Source organism: Colossoma macropomum, unplaced genomic scaffold (assembly GCF_904425465.1).
Source record: "Colossoma macropomum unplaced genomic scaffold, Colossoma_macropomum, whole genome shotgun sequence".
Taxonomy (NCBI): Eukaryota; Metazoa; Chordata; class Actinopteri; order Characiformes; family Serrasalmidae; genus Colossoma; species Colossoma macropomum.
The window spans coordinates 19,542,022-19,557,944 of record NW_023494803.1 but is presented as its reverse complement, the minus strand read 5'-3'; the positions used below and the strand labels follow the sequence as shown (position 1 = coordinate 19,557,944).

Genomic DNA, 15,923 nt, shown 5'->3' with positions numbered 1-15,923 from the left:
CTTCCACACCAAACTCACCCAACCATGCCTTTATGGACCTTGCTTTGTGCACTGGGGCAATCATGCTGCAACAGAAAAGGGCCTTCCCCAAACTCTTCCCACAAAGTTGGAGGCATACAGTTGTCCAAAATGTCTTTGTATGCTGAAGCATTAAGATTTTCCTTCACTGGAACTAAGGGGTCTAGGCCAACCCCTGAAAAACATCCTCATAACATTATCCCTCCTCTACCAAACGTTACACCTAGCACAATGCAGTCAGACAGGTAACATTCTCTTGGCATTCGCCAAACCCAGACTCGTCCATCAGACTGCCAGATAGAGAAGCATGATTTGTCACTCCACAGAATGCGTCAGAGTCCAGTGGTGGCGTGCTTTACACCACTCCCCCCCTCCTTTTGGCACTGTGCATTTTGATCTTAGGCTTGCATGTAGCTGCTCGGCCATGGAAACCCATTTCGTAAAGGTCCTGATGCACAGTTCTTTGGATGATCTTGCTGCCAGAGGAAATTTGGAATACTTTAGTGAGTGATTCAAAAGAGGATAGGCACTGTGCACTTCAGCACTCGCCAGCCCCACTCTGTGAGTTTGCATGGTCTACCACTTCATGACTGAGCTGTTGTTGCTCCTACGTGTTTCCATTACACAATAATAGCATTTACAGTTAACAGGGGCAGATGTAGCAGGACAGAAATTTCAAACTGCAAGGCTGTGCTTAACAATGGGTGTGGCTGAAACACCTGAACTCAATAATTAGGAGGTGTGTCCCAATACTTTTGTCTATATAGTGTATGTTTAAAACTAACTATTTCTACATTTATACCTATTTGTATATACAGCTTAAGTTGTGTCATTGTTTTGCAGTTGGAGACATGCCCTATATAAGGAAATCTGGGTCTAAGCTTTTATGCCTTATGAGAAAAATAAATGGCTTTCTTGAAAATCGCTACTGTAGAGCCAATCAAGTATGTTTTTTTCCCCTTTCTGCATTTTCCCTCTGAACATCTCTATATCCTCTGAACTGAGAGGTTAAGTAGATAAAATACAATCATGTGCAAAAGTTTGAGCACCCTGGTCAAATTATGTTTTGTTGAGTACACATCCTCTACACACTCTTAATGCACATTTTAATGCACAATTACTATGTATCTGCTGTATTTAACATATTGAAAAAAGAAATGTGGCCTGTGCAAAGGGAGAGGCACATTATATGTTTTTCAATATGCTAAAGCAGAAGCATATTGAGTGAAGTAGCGTTACTGAGTCAGGAGGAAAAAGAAACACTAAAATATGGTGTTCATGCGCTGCTGCAGGTCACCCTGTAAAACCTTCAACAGTAATTTAAATGGTGTCGGGTTGGATTTTGTAGGGGTTTTACGGACCACGTTAAACGTCTTTATGCGTTAACGTCATGAGCACAGACTCAAAAAAAATGTCTGGCTTGATGTTCAGATTTCAAAGGCAAAATCAACATTATACTCATGAAGATACAATGACAAAAGTAGATAATCCACTTACATGCTCAAAAGACACATCTTTCACCAAGATTTGACTGAGTTCTCTTTGAACACTCTTTGAACACGCTCACAATCATCAGATTCATCTGCTTAGGGAAGGGGTCCGTAGCACCGATATTACTAAATGTTCTTCCACACATTGAATGCAATTACACATTTACTAAATCCTGAAATGTTACATAGTGCAGCTTTAAACTCAGCTATAAATTAAAATTGTGCAATAAAAGTCATATTTAATTGTGTTCTCTGTAGTGGAGGTATTAACTTATTTGCACTTAGAAAATCAAAAACGTAATTTGGCCAGGAGTGTGCAAAATTTTGCATACGACTATATTTCTACATGCAGGCTCACACAGCTGACTTTATAAGACTGGAAATCTTTCCAAAATACTCCATGCAAACTAAAAAGCTTTAAGCTTGGTAGTTAAGTTGCTTTTGCAGTAAAATGGTTTGAGTAGCTGGTGTTAATTAACAGACTGGAATTACAGTAATACTCTTACTGCCGTGCAACATTATTTCAATGTGCAGGAGTGTTAGCTTACTTATTGAATGGATGTAGCAGTCTTTGTATTTTGACTCTAGTATAGACCCTTGACAACTTCAAGGGTGTATATGTCGTATTTTCAGAAAAACAATTATCTTCAAACAATTTCATCAAGAAAGCAAAGTATGCTTATCTCAAGATCTTAACATAATGTTGATCTTGTTATCACAGGAAAACAGCATTTGTTATCTTGAGAAAATGACTTGAGATCCCAAGAAAACAAAAACTCATTAACAAGGAAAAATCAAAAACAAAATGTGAATACATGGCCTTTTAGTGCTTTCTGTACAAACCAAATACACCAAGATCTATAAAAACTAAGACAACCCGCTTCAAGAACATCTTTTTCCTACTGATGTAATGTTACTAAACTCCTCTGTGTAGTGTAAATATAGTCCGACTGCAAGATTTCCAGCCTTCCAAAATGCACAGATGAAATCACTAATTTTTCATGATTCTTCTATGTTAAATCTCATATACCGTGTACTGTATTGTATATTGTTTACTGTATATGTATTGTTACAACAGAGTTGCATTACATCTTGTTGCACCAGACACAATTACCACCATGTCGTGTGGCAATTAAAAAATCCAAAATGAATCCAAAAATATTATTGAACAAAAGATGCTCTTTCCTCTGATCCATGCTAGTTGAATAACCAAAGAGCTTATCTGCAGGTAATCTTTAGATGGCTTATGCAGTGGTTTGTGCGTCTGTTTTTAACAGCATTCATTTTTCCTGTAATGATCATTTCACAAGTGCTACTAACACAAGAAAGACCCCAGTAAGTATTTGCCACAGTGCTCGGAATCTCAGTGGCACAGTGGAACAATGTGTGTTCAAACTGTAAAACCACATTAACATATTTTAATGTGGTGTGTAATGTGAGGCATGCTGCAGCTGCCAGAGCGTTTTTCACAGGTTACTGATGGAGCATGGCATCGTGCTCCTCTACTGTATGCCCAGGGCACCTCTCCAGCCAGCCACAATGTGCCTTTCAGTAGAGCTGACGTCTACAGTAACACAGAAGGACCTGCCAGCTGCCTGCGACAAAGCAAAGCACTTATGTGAAAGGCAAGAACATGTATGTATACATGGAGCTAGAACAGCTGTTATCACAAACCACTGCTCACTTCACATAAGTAAAATTAGAGTGTTGTAGCGCTTTGACAGGCCCTACTGTGAGTCTTTCCAGTTCTCAACTGAAACGGTGCAAGAAAAACAAGTATCATCTCACAAAGCCGTATTTGAACAATTATTGAAAAACTTTTCAGTTTTGACCCCTTTAATGTTTTTTCAAAAACAACCAATTTGATGTGTTTTTACTATTACTGTGCTCACTATGCATACAAAACACATTGTCAAGCAGCTTTGAGTCTGCATTTTTCTGTTTGTTTCAGTGTCACGCAAAGACAAAATCATGTAAATTGATGTTTTTTGTTCCCACAAAATAACAGTCTACACACAATAATTGAATCCTAATCACATTAAAATGTCTCCTCTTCTACTTGCAAACACAGATGTGGCATCACTTCAAAGTGCTTTTGTTATTGCTGGTTTCTATGTGTTAATCAGAATGCAATTAGAAGAGTCTCACACTGCATTATAACTTTAGTTATGATTTGTCAGGATGTCATACTGTGAAACAGTCTTGTCAGTATCTACACTGGAAAGGGAGGTTTGCTATATGTATTTATATCGAAAAAATCTGCCATAACATTTTAATCTTACTGAAAAGTTTCCAGCACTTTATTCAGTTCATGCAGGGAAAAATTCAGGCTGCTGTTGGAAAATGGTTTTATATGATTGATTCTCCATGTGAAAATGGTTAGACTTGTATTCTCAGAAGAGGAAAAGGAATGAAAGTGCAATGCTAAATGAAAGAAAATTACTTAACCCCTTAAATGGCCAGGTCACGCTGACAGATTTAATAACACTTTAATAACATAACAATCAGCCAGTTTGGATTGTATTCCATGTATTTACTGAATAATAAGCCTCAAGATGTAATAACCCTGAGATTAAGTGGTTAAGTAAAAGTTGAGGTCACCCTTTAAGGCGAGACACTACAGGTGAATGGTTTATTTTTTTAAAACAATAGATAAAAGGCGTCTTTGTCAGTTAACTATTCACATTCTAACAAGAATTTTTTGCATTGGAGGTTGTACAAAAAGTCACATACAGACATGCAAATACAGTGTTATCTACTTAAATGTGCATACATTTTCATATTAACAAACCAGAAATCTAGTCTTTGCATGATTGTAAAATTAAAATATTTCATTGTCAAGACAAACTTCCAATTTTACAGAACGAGTTTTATTTTTGAACAAGGAAACACTATGCACTAAGCCTTTTTACAGGTCATTCTGTATTATAAAGTCTAGCATAAACACAACTATTATTAATATGTTAGAAAATCCTTGTGTAATATTATTTAGTATATGGTTAGATACGAACAGGTGATGTGATTTTTGGTTCTGAATGTAGAGAAAAGCTGATTTTGAGAAAAACAATTTTAAGAATGATCCTCAGAACTGCATTACCCAGATTACATCAGATAACATGCATCATTTACATGTACTTAAGTATCAAAAGTAAAATACTTTAAATTTAAACCTATTACATTATTAAGCAAACCAGCAAGAACTCCATTTGTAATTACATGTATCAAACATATAAAACTGTAGAAACATATGAAGTGTAAACATGCCTGCTTCCAATGAAAACAAGTTATCTTTTTAAAGGGGAATTCCAGCCAAATTTAAAATTTCTGCAAAATTAAATAGTTAAGAAATACATAGTCATTCAGAGTGGTTTGACTTGGAATGCTCATTTCTAGGGAAACTTACAGATTCAGAAATGTCCACAGTGGTGGTGACAGGAACCAGACATCCAAAGTATTTAACGCTATTAAAAGCTGCCTCACCCAAAGTTCATGGTGGATAGGCAAATGCAGGGCATTAAGGCAAAGTGGTTCCCAAACAAACTGTTTTACCATCAGCAACATTTAGGGTGGGGATGTAACGGAATCCAAGAATGTGTAATCAGAATACAGAAATTAATTATCTGTATTCAGTCCAAGTTACACTTTGTAAAGGCAGTATTCAGAATACAGTTACCTTTTTGTAAAGGTAAATGTATTTGAGGACCTCTATTAACAGCTTCTTTACAAACACACAGCTCTGCTAAAGCCTGAGTGGACTGATAAATCAATTTGATGATCTATTATTAATCTCAGTGTTACTGAGCTCTACTAAAGCCTGAGTAGACTGATAAATCAATGTGATGACCAGTTATTAATCTCAGTGTTACTGAGCTCTGCTAAAGCCTGAGTAGACTGATAAACCTGGTGATGGTTGGTTATTAATTTCAATGTTAATAAGCTGTTTGAGGGATAATCAAACTAATAATCTCCTCAGTAGTGGACATGTTTGTGAGTGATAAGTTTAGCACTGGTGTTTCACTGGACTCCTGCCTGGGGATTGTGGGAGCAGCAGTGGACTGAAGCAGGTGGTGAAAGACAAAATAAGATGTTAAGAATTTTTCTAATTTCATTTAAATGATGAGCACATTTTTTCTGAGTTGTATTAAAAGAATAATTACATGAAGAAAACTGGCAAACAGTAGTGAGGAACAGTGGGAATTAAGTTAAAAAAAAGTTTTTCCCCCCCATGCCTCACCAAAATGTAGTAGAATTGTATTCTAAATGTATTCTGAATACGTTACTTTATGTATTGCAATGGAATATGTTACTGAATACATTTTGGACAGTGTATTCAGTATTCAGCCATCACTACCTTTCAAATTATTTTGCCCAATCCTGTCAACAACACATAAAACCTCAGAAGACACATGCAGGTTGTAGATGTTATGACCCTTGGTTCTTATCATCACCACTGTTTCACTATAATGAACCACTTCACATCAAACCACTCTCAATGACTGATTACATCTCAGTGATCGAATTATGCAGAATTTTTGAAATATCAGTGGAATTCCCCTTTAAGTGCAGTGAGGTTTATTTCACCCCTGATTCTTGTGGCCTTTTTCTCTGAGTTCTGTTGCAGTCAGTGTACTTATTTATTTTCTATGGAAGGTGGAAATGAACTGATGATCAGACCGCTTTTTTTTTTTTTACAAGAAACAGGAAATAAAGAACACAAAAGTGAGCATCCCTCTTGCCTAGAGCGAGAGAGGAGAGATGGTTCAATTGGTAACATCTTGTAACATGTAGGCCTTTGAAGAAGCATACACAATAAACTAGAAACTGTCCTCCAGCATGTGTAGTGTTTGTCAAGTTTATTTTAAAGTGATTCTAGTGACTCACAGCACACTCAAAATTTAACACTGCTCTGAGGTCTGGAGGCAGTTGGGTCCTCCTCAGTACTAGGTGTAACCTGAGCTTTAATAATTGGACAGTGGCACAAAAATGTTTTTTTTTATGTAATCCATCATATTAATTAGAAATAAAACTGAAACAATGACTTATGCTGAATAGCAGAATGCATTTGTGTCTATAGTGGATAAATCATGTATAAATCACAACCCTTTTTAAACACAGTTACACTATATTAGGGAATGTGTTTAAAAAGTAATCGGTCAATCGGTCGGCATTTTTTCGGCCAGGCTGTGAGTCATCGCATCATTAGCTCACGCACAAGACAGTGAGCAAAAGGTCTAGACTCACGGCAAAGAATAGTATGTGCTTCTTCCCAGGCATGTGTTACCACTGTACAAAAAAAGCATCTCCATTTTTCTATTTTTATTTTTTGGCATCATTTTATCTCTGCAGATGCTCTTTACACTGTGTGAAAATGTCATGATGAAAGGACCAACAGAAATGCCCAAAAATTGTTTGGAATAAAATCTCTCTACGTTCACTTACATTAAAATTTGGGAGATACTTGTTTTAATTTGGAAAACGACGACAAGTTTTTTACAGTGAGTGATGTCCTTGATCCATACCAGCCTTTACTTGTTGCTGCTGTGTTACTAGTTGTGCATCCATCTGAATGCAAAATAGTAGTCAGGATTTGGTGACATGACTTTTTCCAACTTTCGGAATTTATAAGAAATGTACAAAAGTCCCAGCCATCTTTCCCCACCAGATAAGAATGGCAAAGCTGGTTGCACTCTCTTGGGCACAGAGCTATGGCCTGTCCGTATTACATATTAATAAACATATTTAACTATCTGGTTATATTACAGTGATAATTAGGATGGTGAAATAACATATGAAATAATGATGAAATAATAATGTCTTTACCTTTACAACTTCTTGAATAATCATAACCAGTAATGAAAATTCTCACTTTTTGGAGAAAAAGTCTTTGGCTTGCTAACCCTAATGGATATCCACCATGTAATGTACAATGAACAATGTAAATACAATGAAACTGGCTATATCTGAACTAAAATTCTCAAACATTAATGTTGTTAATAAAAATGCCTTTAGATTACTAAATATAAAAACTTACATTGTCAGTTATCAAAATGTGACTCATCTGCCATGACAGTGATACGCCTTCCTGTCATTCCTCACCTCCATAGTCACAAACAAAAAATACTAAAGAGTGTAGATACTGTAGCAAATGGCATGAGGGTAATGACAATGGAATTATCTATGTAAATGAAGGGAAACTGGCTAGAAAAGGTGAATTTTGCTATAAAAATTGCACAAATTATGGACATACCATACAATTCTGAAGTATATGTTAATGTGGAGAAAATACAAATCATAAGTTTAATAAATGTAACACTTTTTATAACTTTAATATAATGGAGAAGTGAAAAGGTCTGGGTGAGGGATTAGCCAAAAATAGCACAATAATGGCACGATTAACTTTTCCCACATTAAAAATAAGAAAATGTCACTAATGAGACACAGTGACAAAGTTTTAAGCTAACTGACCTTTAAAAATATTTTAATTTTAAATATTGTAATCATTTTTTGTATTTGGAAATCTACCCAGGGGAGTGAAAAGTTCCCCTAATTGAAGAATCACCTATACAAAAAGCTGTAGAGTTCTGGGACAAAATCATATGGACAGATGAGGAAAAAAAAAAGAAAAAAAAAAACCTGTACCAGAGTGATGAAAAGAGACAAGCATGAAGAACAAACAACTAATCATGGTCTGAAGCAAACCACATAGAGGCTGGGCATATGTGGTTGAAAGAACAAACTCACTTGTTTTCATAGATGATGTAACGACACAACAGCAACACAATGAATTCTGAGGTTTACAGAAGCACTTAAACTGCTCAGATTCAACCAAATACTTTAAAACTCATTGAGTGCTGCACCTTTAAAAACACATTTGCTTTATATGACACAACAGAAACAATATGCTACATAAGCAATAGCTACTGTTAAAACTGATATTGTCAATTAACATTTAACACTGTCATATACTACAGTCCAAAAGTGTCCAGTACTCCTAATTTATCAATACAGCTACTTTAAGATTCATCCATTGCTGACCCAGGTGCTCAACTGCACAAACACAGCTTGTATAACCTCTACAAAAGAAAAGCACTGACCAATAGTATGGGATGCTGTAGACCAGCCATACATCAGCCAAGCTCACCATGTCCAATGCCAGGTGTCAGCTAAAGGAGTATAAACCCCCCAGCACTGGACTCTGGAGGAGTGGAACAGGGTTCTCTGGAGTGATGGAGCTCCAGGCAATACCTTTTGTGTGAGCAGGTATCTACAAATGTTTGGATATAGAGTGTAAATCAGATTAAAACAACTTCAATTAATGGTCACATCAACACAACTGGTCACACGGCTCATCTTCCGGTTTTGTTCTCTCTACAGTTCAATTGGTTAAGATGCCAGCTTTCACGCAGATGGCAAGCAACACAAAAAAAAAGCCTCCATGGTTTTATTATACCTGCTTTAATTAACAAAATTAACACTAGCTAACACAGAGTGTCTTTGGCAAACCATGGCTATCAGAGCTAGGTTTTCAGTTCGGGCCATAAATGTCCAAACCAAAAGAAGAAAAAACACACCTCAACAATAACGCTAATTTCTGCTAGCACCCCTATGGAATAGTATGTGGTGATAATATTTTTGTACTGAGTTAACAACGCTGCACATGAACATTTTTTAGCCAGTCTAGATTAAACATGATTGAACACGGTTAGTTTGGCTGTATCTACACTATACTGCCAAAAGTATTCGCTCGTCTGCCTTCACACGCATATGAACTTGAGTGACATCCCGATTCTTAATCCATAGGGTTTAATATGATGCTCACCCTTTGCAGCTATAACAGCTTCAACTCTTCTGGGAAGGCTTTCCACAAGGTTTAGGAGTGTGTTTACGGGAATTTTTGACCATTCTTCCTGAAGTGCATTTGTGAGGTCAGACACTGATGTTGGACGAGAAGGCCTGGCTCTCAGTCTCCGCTCTAATTCATCCCAAAGGTGTTCTGTCGGGTTGAGGTCAGGACTCTGTGCAGGCCAGTCAAGTTCTTCCACACCAAACTTGCTCATCCATGTCTTTATGGAGCTGCTTTGTGCACTGGTGCGCAGTCATGTTGGAACAGGAAGGGGCCGTCCCCAAACTGTTCCCACAAAGTTGGGAGCATGAAATTGTCCAAAATCTCTTGGTCTGCTGAAGCAGTAAGAGTTCTTTCACTGGAACTAAGGGGCCGAGCCCAACTCTTGAAAAACAACCCCACACCATAATCCCCCCTCCACCAAACTTTACAGTTGACACAATGCAGTCAGACAAGTACCGTTCTCCTGGCAATCGCCAAACCCAGACTCGTCCATCAGATTGCCAGATGGAGAAGCGTGATTCGTCACTCCAGAGAACACATCTCCACTGCTCTAGAGTCCAGTGGCGGCGCTTTACACCACTGCATTCGAGGCTTTGCATTGCGCTTGGTGATGTAAGGCTTGGATGCAGCTGCTCGGCCGTGGAAACCCATTCCATGAAGCTCTCTACGCTCGTTCTTGAGCTACTTTAAAGGCCACATGAAGTTTGGAGGTCTGTAGCGATTGACTCTGCAGAAAGTTGGCGACCTCTGCGCACTATGCGCCTCAGCATCCGCTGACCCTGCTCTGTCATTTTACGTGACCGACCACTTCGTGGCTGAGTTGTTGTCGTTCCCAAACGCTTCCACTTTGTTATAATACCACTGACAGTTGACAGTGGAATATTTAGTAGTGAGGAAATTTCATGACTGGACTTGTTGCACAGGTGGCATCCTATCACAGTACCACGCTGGAATTCACTGAGCTCCTGAGAGCGACCCATTCTTTCTCAAATGTTTGTAGAAGCAGTCTGCATGCCAAGGTGCTTGGTTTTATACACCTGTGGCCATGGAAGTGATTGGAACACCTGAATTCAATGATTTGGATGGGTGAGTGAATACTTTTGGCAATATAATGTATGTAGACACTAGAGGGTAAAAAATCCTGACTGGACAATTTTCTATTTCAAGATTTTAACCCTTTTGATTCCAACCAAAACTTAATAAGAAATAAGAGCAATAAATAAAAATAAACGAACGGTAGATGCAGCGCAAAACAAAATTCCTTGCAAAATGATGGATAATCTAAAAGGACTCATTTTCATCTACATACGCAAATTTTACATTTGCTTTTACTATTATTCAATTTGCATTCATGCTCATGGCTCCCCGTTAGCCAGAGCCCTGGACATAGTAACCCTACAAGGCCTTCCTGAAACTCTACGGTCTGGTATATCCTCTGTATTGGTTTTATGCATCAGCATATTGCATTTCACTGCACTCAACACAACCAAGGTCAGTCTTTATTCAGCCACATTCATGTCCACCCTTTGTGGGGGAGAAAAACTGATGAAGTCCAGTGACCTCAAACCATCAATCCAGTCCATGGACAAGGTCATCTGTAACAGCTTACACTTGCATGCCGACGCACCAACACAGTGTTCAGCTCATTGCTACTGGCATGTTCTGCATGACCATGACTATCACTGTCCAAGCATGTTTTTCTGCCACTGCTGGCAGCAACTGAACAACCCAGATATGGAGTTCCATTTAATACTGGCTGGATGAATGTAATGAATAATAATATGAATCTCTTTTTTTTTCTTTTCGGTATAGGTTAGCACGGCAGAAGATCTTATTAAATGTGAAACTCTACCTGAATATGAACGTCATTCTGTGGCAGCAACACTGAAAGTAATAAATAATTAGAGTCATCTGAAGGTCAGCAAAGATGCCTACTAAATATGCAATGGGGAATCCACTCCCCCACAGCCTCCCCGAATCAAAAACACTTGTAGCTGCTCTGTACATTACACTGATCTTCAAATAATGTTTGTCCAATCTCAGAAATGTGACATCTTGTTTAATGCAGCAGAGGTGTTGGTGTGAGATGCCAGTGTACTTTAAAGCAGCAGCCCTCAGTCTAAAGGCCTCAGCATTCTTCTTACGGAGACGATGTTTGCCTGGCTTCAGCAAACAATATGAGGTAATTGCGGAGAAAACGAACAACCGCAGACTTCGTTCGTCGTGTTGCACGCAAGGCAGCTGGGCAAACTCCGCGGACGAAGACGCTTCGCGACAGAGCCTTTGATTGGTCTGTAAAAAAAGAGGCGTGCCATGAAACAAAGATGGACAACTTTGAGGAGCTTCACCTTTGGCAGATACTCTAATATTTCACTGTGAAACGCGCATTTGTTAAATAAACAATGAATATCTCCTAAATGTAAGATGTTAAGTCTATTATTCGCTAGTACTAACTAGTACTAAGCACCAAAACATACAGGTTATCTTATATTTAGGTTCACAAGAGGACGAGGCTGAAGTTGGCTTTCTATTCACCAACTTCTTGTTTGAAATTCCTGTTCCACCTTAAATGGTGGCAGTATTCTGAACTCGCCGTAGGTAGAACTGTGAAAGAACCGTTTTCCAGCAGTCCTGAAACTTATAAAATGTCATAGCATCACGTGGAGCATCCGTGACAAGCAACACTAAACCGCAGAAAGTATGAGAGGTTGTAAGCTCGCGAAGGCGCTTTCGGCTTCATATAACCCTCGAAAAATTTTGCAAGAAGTATGCTGAGGCATTAAGGCTCCCTTTGTGGATAGGGGTCCCCTTCCCACCCCACAACCAGTCACTTTCACTTGACAAACAAGGACCATGTCTTACCAGAACGTCGTCCATTTTGCCAGAATATGACCTGCACATACAAGTGACACGGCCATGTTCTACAAAATTACTGAAAACTTACGTGAGTGAAGTGTGGTCACTAATTGTGACTAAATTGGTACTTATTTAATTTTAGTGACATTCAACATCTAAAAGTACCATTTTGGTATGGTTGAAGCAGATTCATTTTATTTATGTAACTTCAGTACAGAAACAACTTCATATATTTTTCTGCGGCCCCTTTAGCACCCCGCTGCAGCCCCCATTTCAGAACTGTTATATAGGACTAGTTCAACTTTTTCCTCAAGGTTTTATTCCAACAGCAGATTTATGTATGTGTGTGTGTGTGTGTGTGTGTGTGTGTGTGTGTGTGTATGTATGTGTGTGTGTATATATATATATATATATATATATATATATATATATATACACACACACACACACATACACACACACACGATGAACAATCATTTGTGGGATACGTGGGATTTTTTTTCTTTTTTTTTTCTAGGCACTGTATTGCATGTGTGCATCACTGTCACCATCATCCAATCTGGGTAGTATGTCAGCAGTGTCTAATCATGGAAAAATAAAAGGATGACAGTGATAAAGCAAGTTTTCTCAATATTTGGAGAAATGAGCAAACAAGCAAAACTAGGAGCATAATAATATCCAGTAATGCTCAAAGCAGTTGTTTTAGTACAATTTTGATATTGCCCATGATGCGTATGGATCATATGGATGACTGCTTCTGAAAATGCCAACTGTCAAAACAGAAAGATCAAATCTAAACAAATAAAGAAATAAGAGGAATTACGGTTGTGAATGTTGCTTTAGAGGCAATGTGCTGTTACTTTCATTCAATAGTAAAAAATGCTTAATAAAGAATGATATGGCAGAGTACTAGCTATAAAGTGAGAAGGTAAAGATGTAAATAATTTTATGCTAAAAATGTTTCACAAATATGTTAAAATACTCATTCATAACTGACACAGAAATCCAAGGACGTGATGCAGTTGAAATGTTTTATGCCTGTGGATGTACAAGAGCACTCTGAACTCCAAAATTGGATGCAGTTCTGTGCCCAGTGGAAGTAATGGGAGGTAATCTTTGCATATTACTTTGGAGGAATGCTTTTCAGACAAAAAAAAAAGAAATAAAAAACCAAAATTGTTTACAAAAAAAACCAAAAAAAAAACAGCTAATATGTTTTCTGAGGAAAGAGGCTGGAGTATACCCGTAACTGCACACACAAACACTCCAGCCACATTACATGATGCTGGGTGCAGAATACCAATGACCACCCCTATGCTTCAGTGCACTGAAAAATAAAGTGATCCAATTAAGTTTTCATTAAGCTTTAATGAAAACACATAACTGTATGGCTTCCGGGTGTGGTGGTTATTGTCTCAGGAGAAATGCGAATCCCGTGTCACGGCAGCGCACACATAATACATCAGACCAGCGCAACTCGGCCAGGCTGATTGATGCATGATTCAAACACACATCAGCAGTGCTGTAGCTTGGGGGCCCCACACAAGAACTCTGGACACTTATTGCCAGCCTGTATTGCTGGGAAGACCTTGGAGCTCATGGAGCTATTGAGCATGACTGTAAATTAGACTATGTACACTACAAAAACCAGTCCAGTGCAGTAGAATCTGCTCCTTTGATACATCTATCATTCTGAATGTGTTTAGCCTACATATTTGACCTTCAGTGGAACAAAATGTCAGCATTGAAAACATGTGTAGATGATGACATTTGTGCTAGAAGAAAGAGGACAGACCTTTCACGTACTGTCTGTGTTTCTTTCAGCAGACTGTCGTACCGGACCGGGCAGGATACAGCCAACTGTGACACATGCCGGAACAGTGCCTGCATCATCTACAGGTGAGACGCTGCGGATTTATGCTGCGTTCACATGTTTGCAGCAGATGGACGAAAAAACGGATGTTCCATGTTTTCAGTGGAACTGCAATGGAAATTTGTGCCACCACAAATGGCAACATTCAACAGACCACAGTAATCAGTGGAACGTTCCATCAAGAGTTCAATTTTCCCAGCTTTTGCCATTGTCAGTAGTGGTGAAATAAACTGGATGTTGATTCTCATCTCGTTGCTGAACTCCAAACTAGCCCAGTATTATGCAACTAAGTTAAGGTTACAGAATGTCGCCCTACCTTTTTCCATCTTAAATAAACAATATACTCTGCTAAAGCTCTCCTCTGATAATCACCCATTTTTGCCTGCACCGCAGTCACAATGCCAGTGTCTGCTGACCTTCATGCTGTTATCAGCCACAGACCACTATGAGGTGCAAAATGTGAACGCAGCACTAGCTTGATCAATGCATGTTTAAAGTGAGGTTCATTGTACATGCAGATACAAATAAAGACACATTTAGTAAGCAATAAGGCAACATCTGTTTTGGAACTGGAATTTACCTCTTTTCTTTTACAGGTACAAGAAAAAAAAAACAAAAACAAAAAAAAACACACCCCTATGATAATGCTAATTTCTGTTTGTGCCCCTATGGGGTTCCTAAAACTATGTAAGTGCTGAGCCATAGCTGGATCATATGAATATTTTGGTAGTTCTAGATTAAGAATGGACATTTAAGTCTTATGATAGATAGATAGATTCAACTTTATTGTCATTGCTCAGTACAAGTACAAGGCAACAAAATTCAGTTAGCATCTACCAGAAGTGCAAATAGTAGCAACAGTGAAAAACGGACAATGCAAATGTATATCTATGAATGATAAATACATGTATATATATATACACACATAATACTATAAATACAATATATACGGTATGTTATGTACTGTAAGCAGTTATGTGCTGTGTTCTATATACAGTATAGACTATATAATTATGAAAGACATCCCATATGTTTTATTTGAAGCTTGTAACAAACAATTTTCCTTTGTTGTATATGGCAGTTTTACAGTGACTCTTTCAGTAAAGAGCTCTGGAATTGAGCTACCTCTGTTTTCCATTTCTAACACCTGACTGAAACCTGGCTAAACTTCGGCTTATATTCATAGTAAGTTCTGTATCTAGGACTTTCAGACGGATTAGAGTAGGGGTATTTAACTGAAACTTGCGAGGTCCAGTTACAACAATGTTCTTGCTTACAAAGGTCTGGATAAACAAATTAAGAAAAGTGAAGGGTGAGTTTAAAGGTTATCTTTAAATGCTTAACCAGTAATGATTTGTCTGGGCAACTAATTGATAATAAAAGCACATTAAATATATTTTGATAAACTGTTTTACTTAGTATATACTTTAAAAAGAAAATTATTCATATGAAATAGGTCTACTGTATTTAAACATATTCAATTTAGCTATGTTAATGGGAATAGCTTACTCTGGCAATGGAAACTAGGCTAGCTACTCAGACCTTGAATCCACTTTCTGGTTTTGTATTTTGTGGTCACTGGTAGTTAACCATTGATGTAACTGATGAAAATGAATTCAAGGTCTGGATTTGAAGACCTCTGATCTATGCAACAGAATCCCACATGGAAATTTAATTAATATATAACATATATTAGCATATACGTGTTTTACTTTTATCCATTTTACATTAGTCACCTATGGACATATATGTCATATATGTGCCAATTTATTTGAAATTGACCATTTTCAAATATGGGACATATACTGATATAATGTTAAATATGTGTTGATATATGACA

General features: G+C 37.8%; 1 protein-coding gene across 1 annotated transcript in view; it reads left to right on the top strand.

The window, feature by feature from the left end:
* insyn2ab (inhibitory synaptic factor 2Ab) overlaps positions 1 to 15,923 on the top strand; it is a 61,551-nt gene that overhangs the window by 26,521 nt on the left and 19,107 nt on the right. The window contains exon 3 of the mRNA XM_036594238.1: positions 14,038 to 14,109. Coding sequence (XP_036450131.1) covers positions 14,038 to 14,109 — 72 coding nt within the window. The remainder of the gene's footprint in view (positions 1 to 14,037; positions 14,110 to 15,923) is intronic.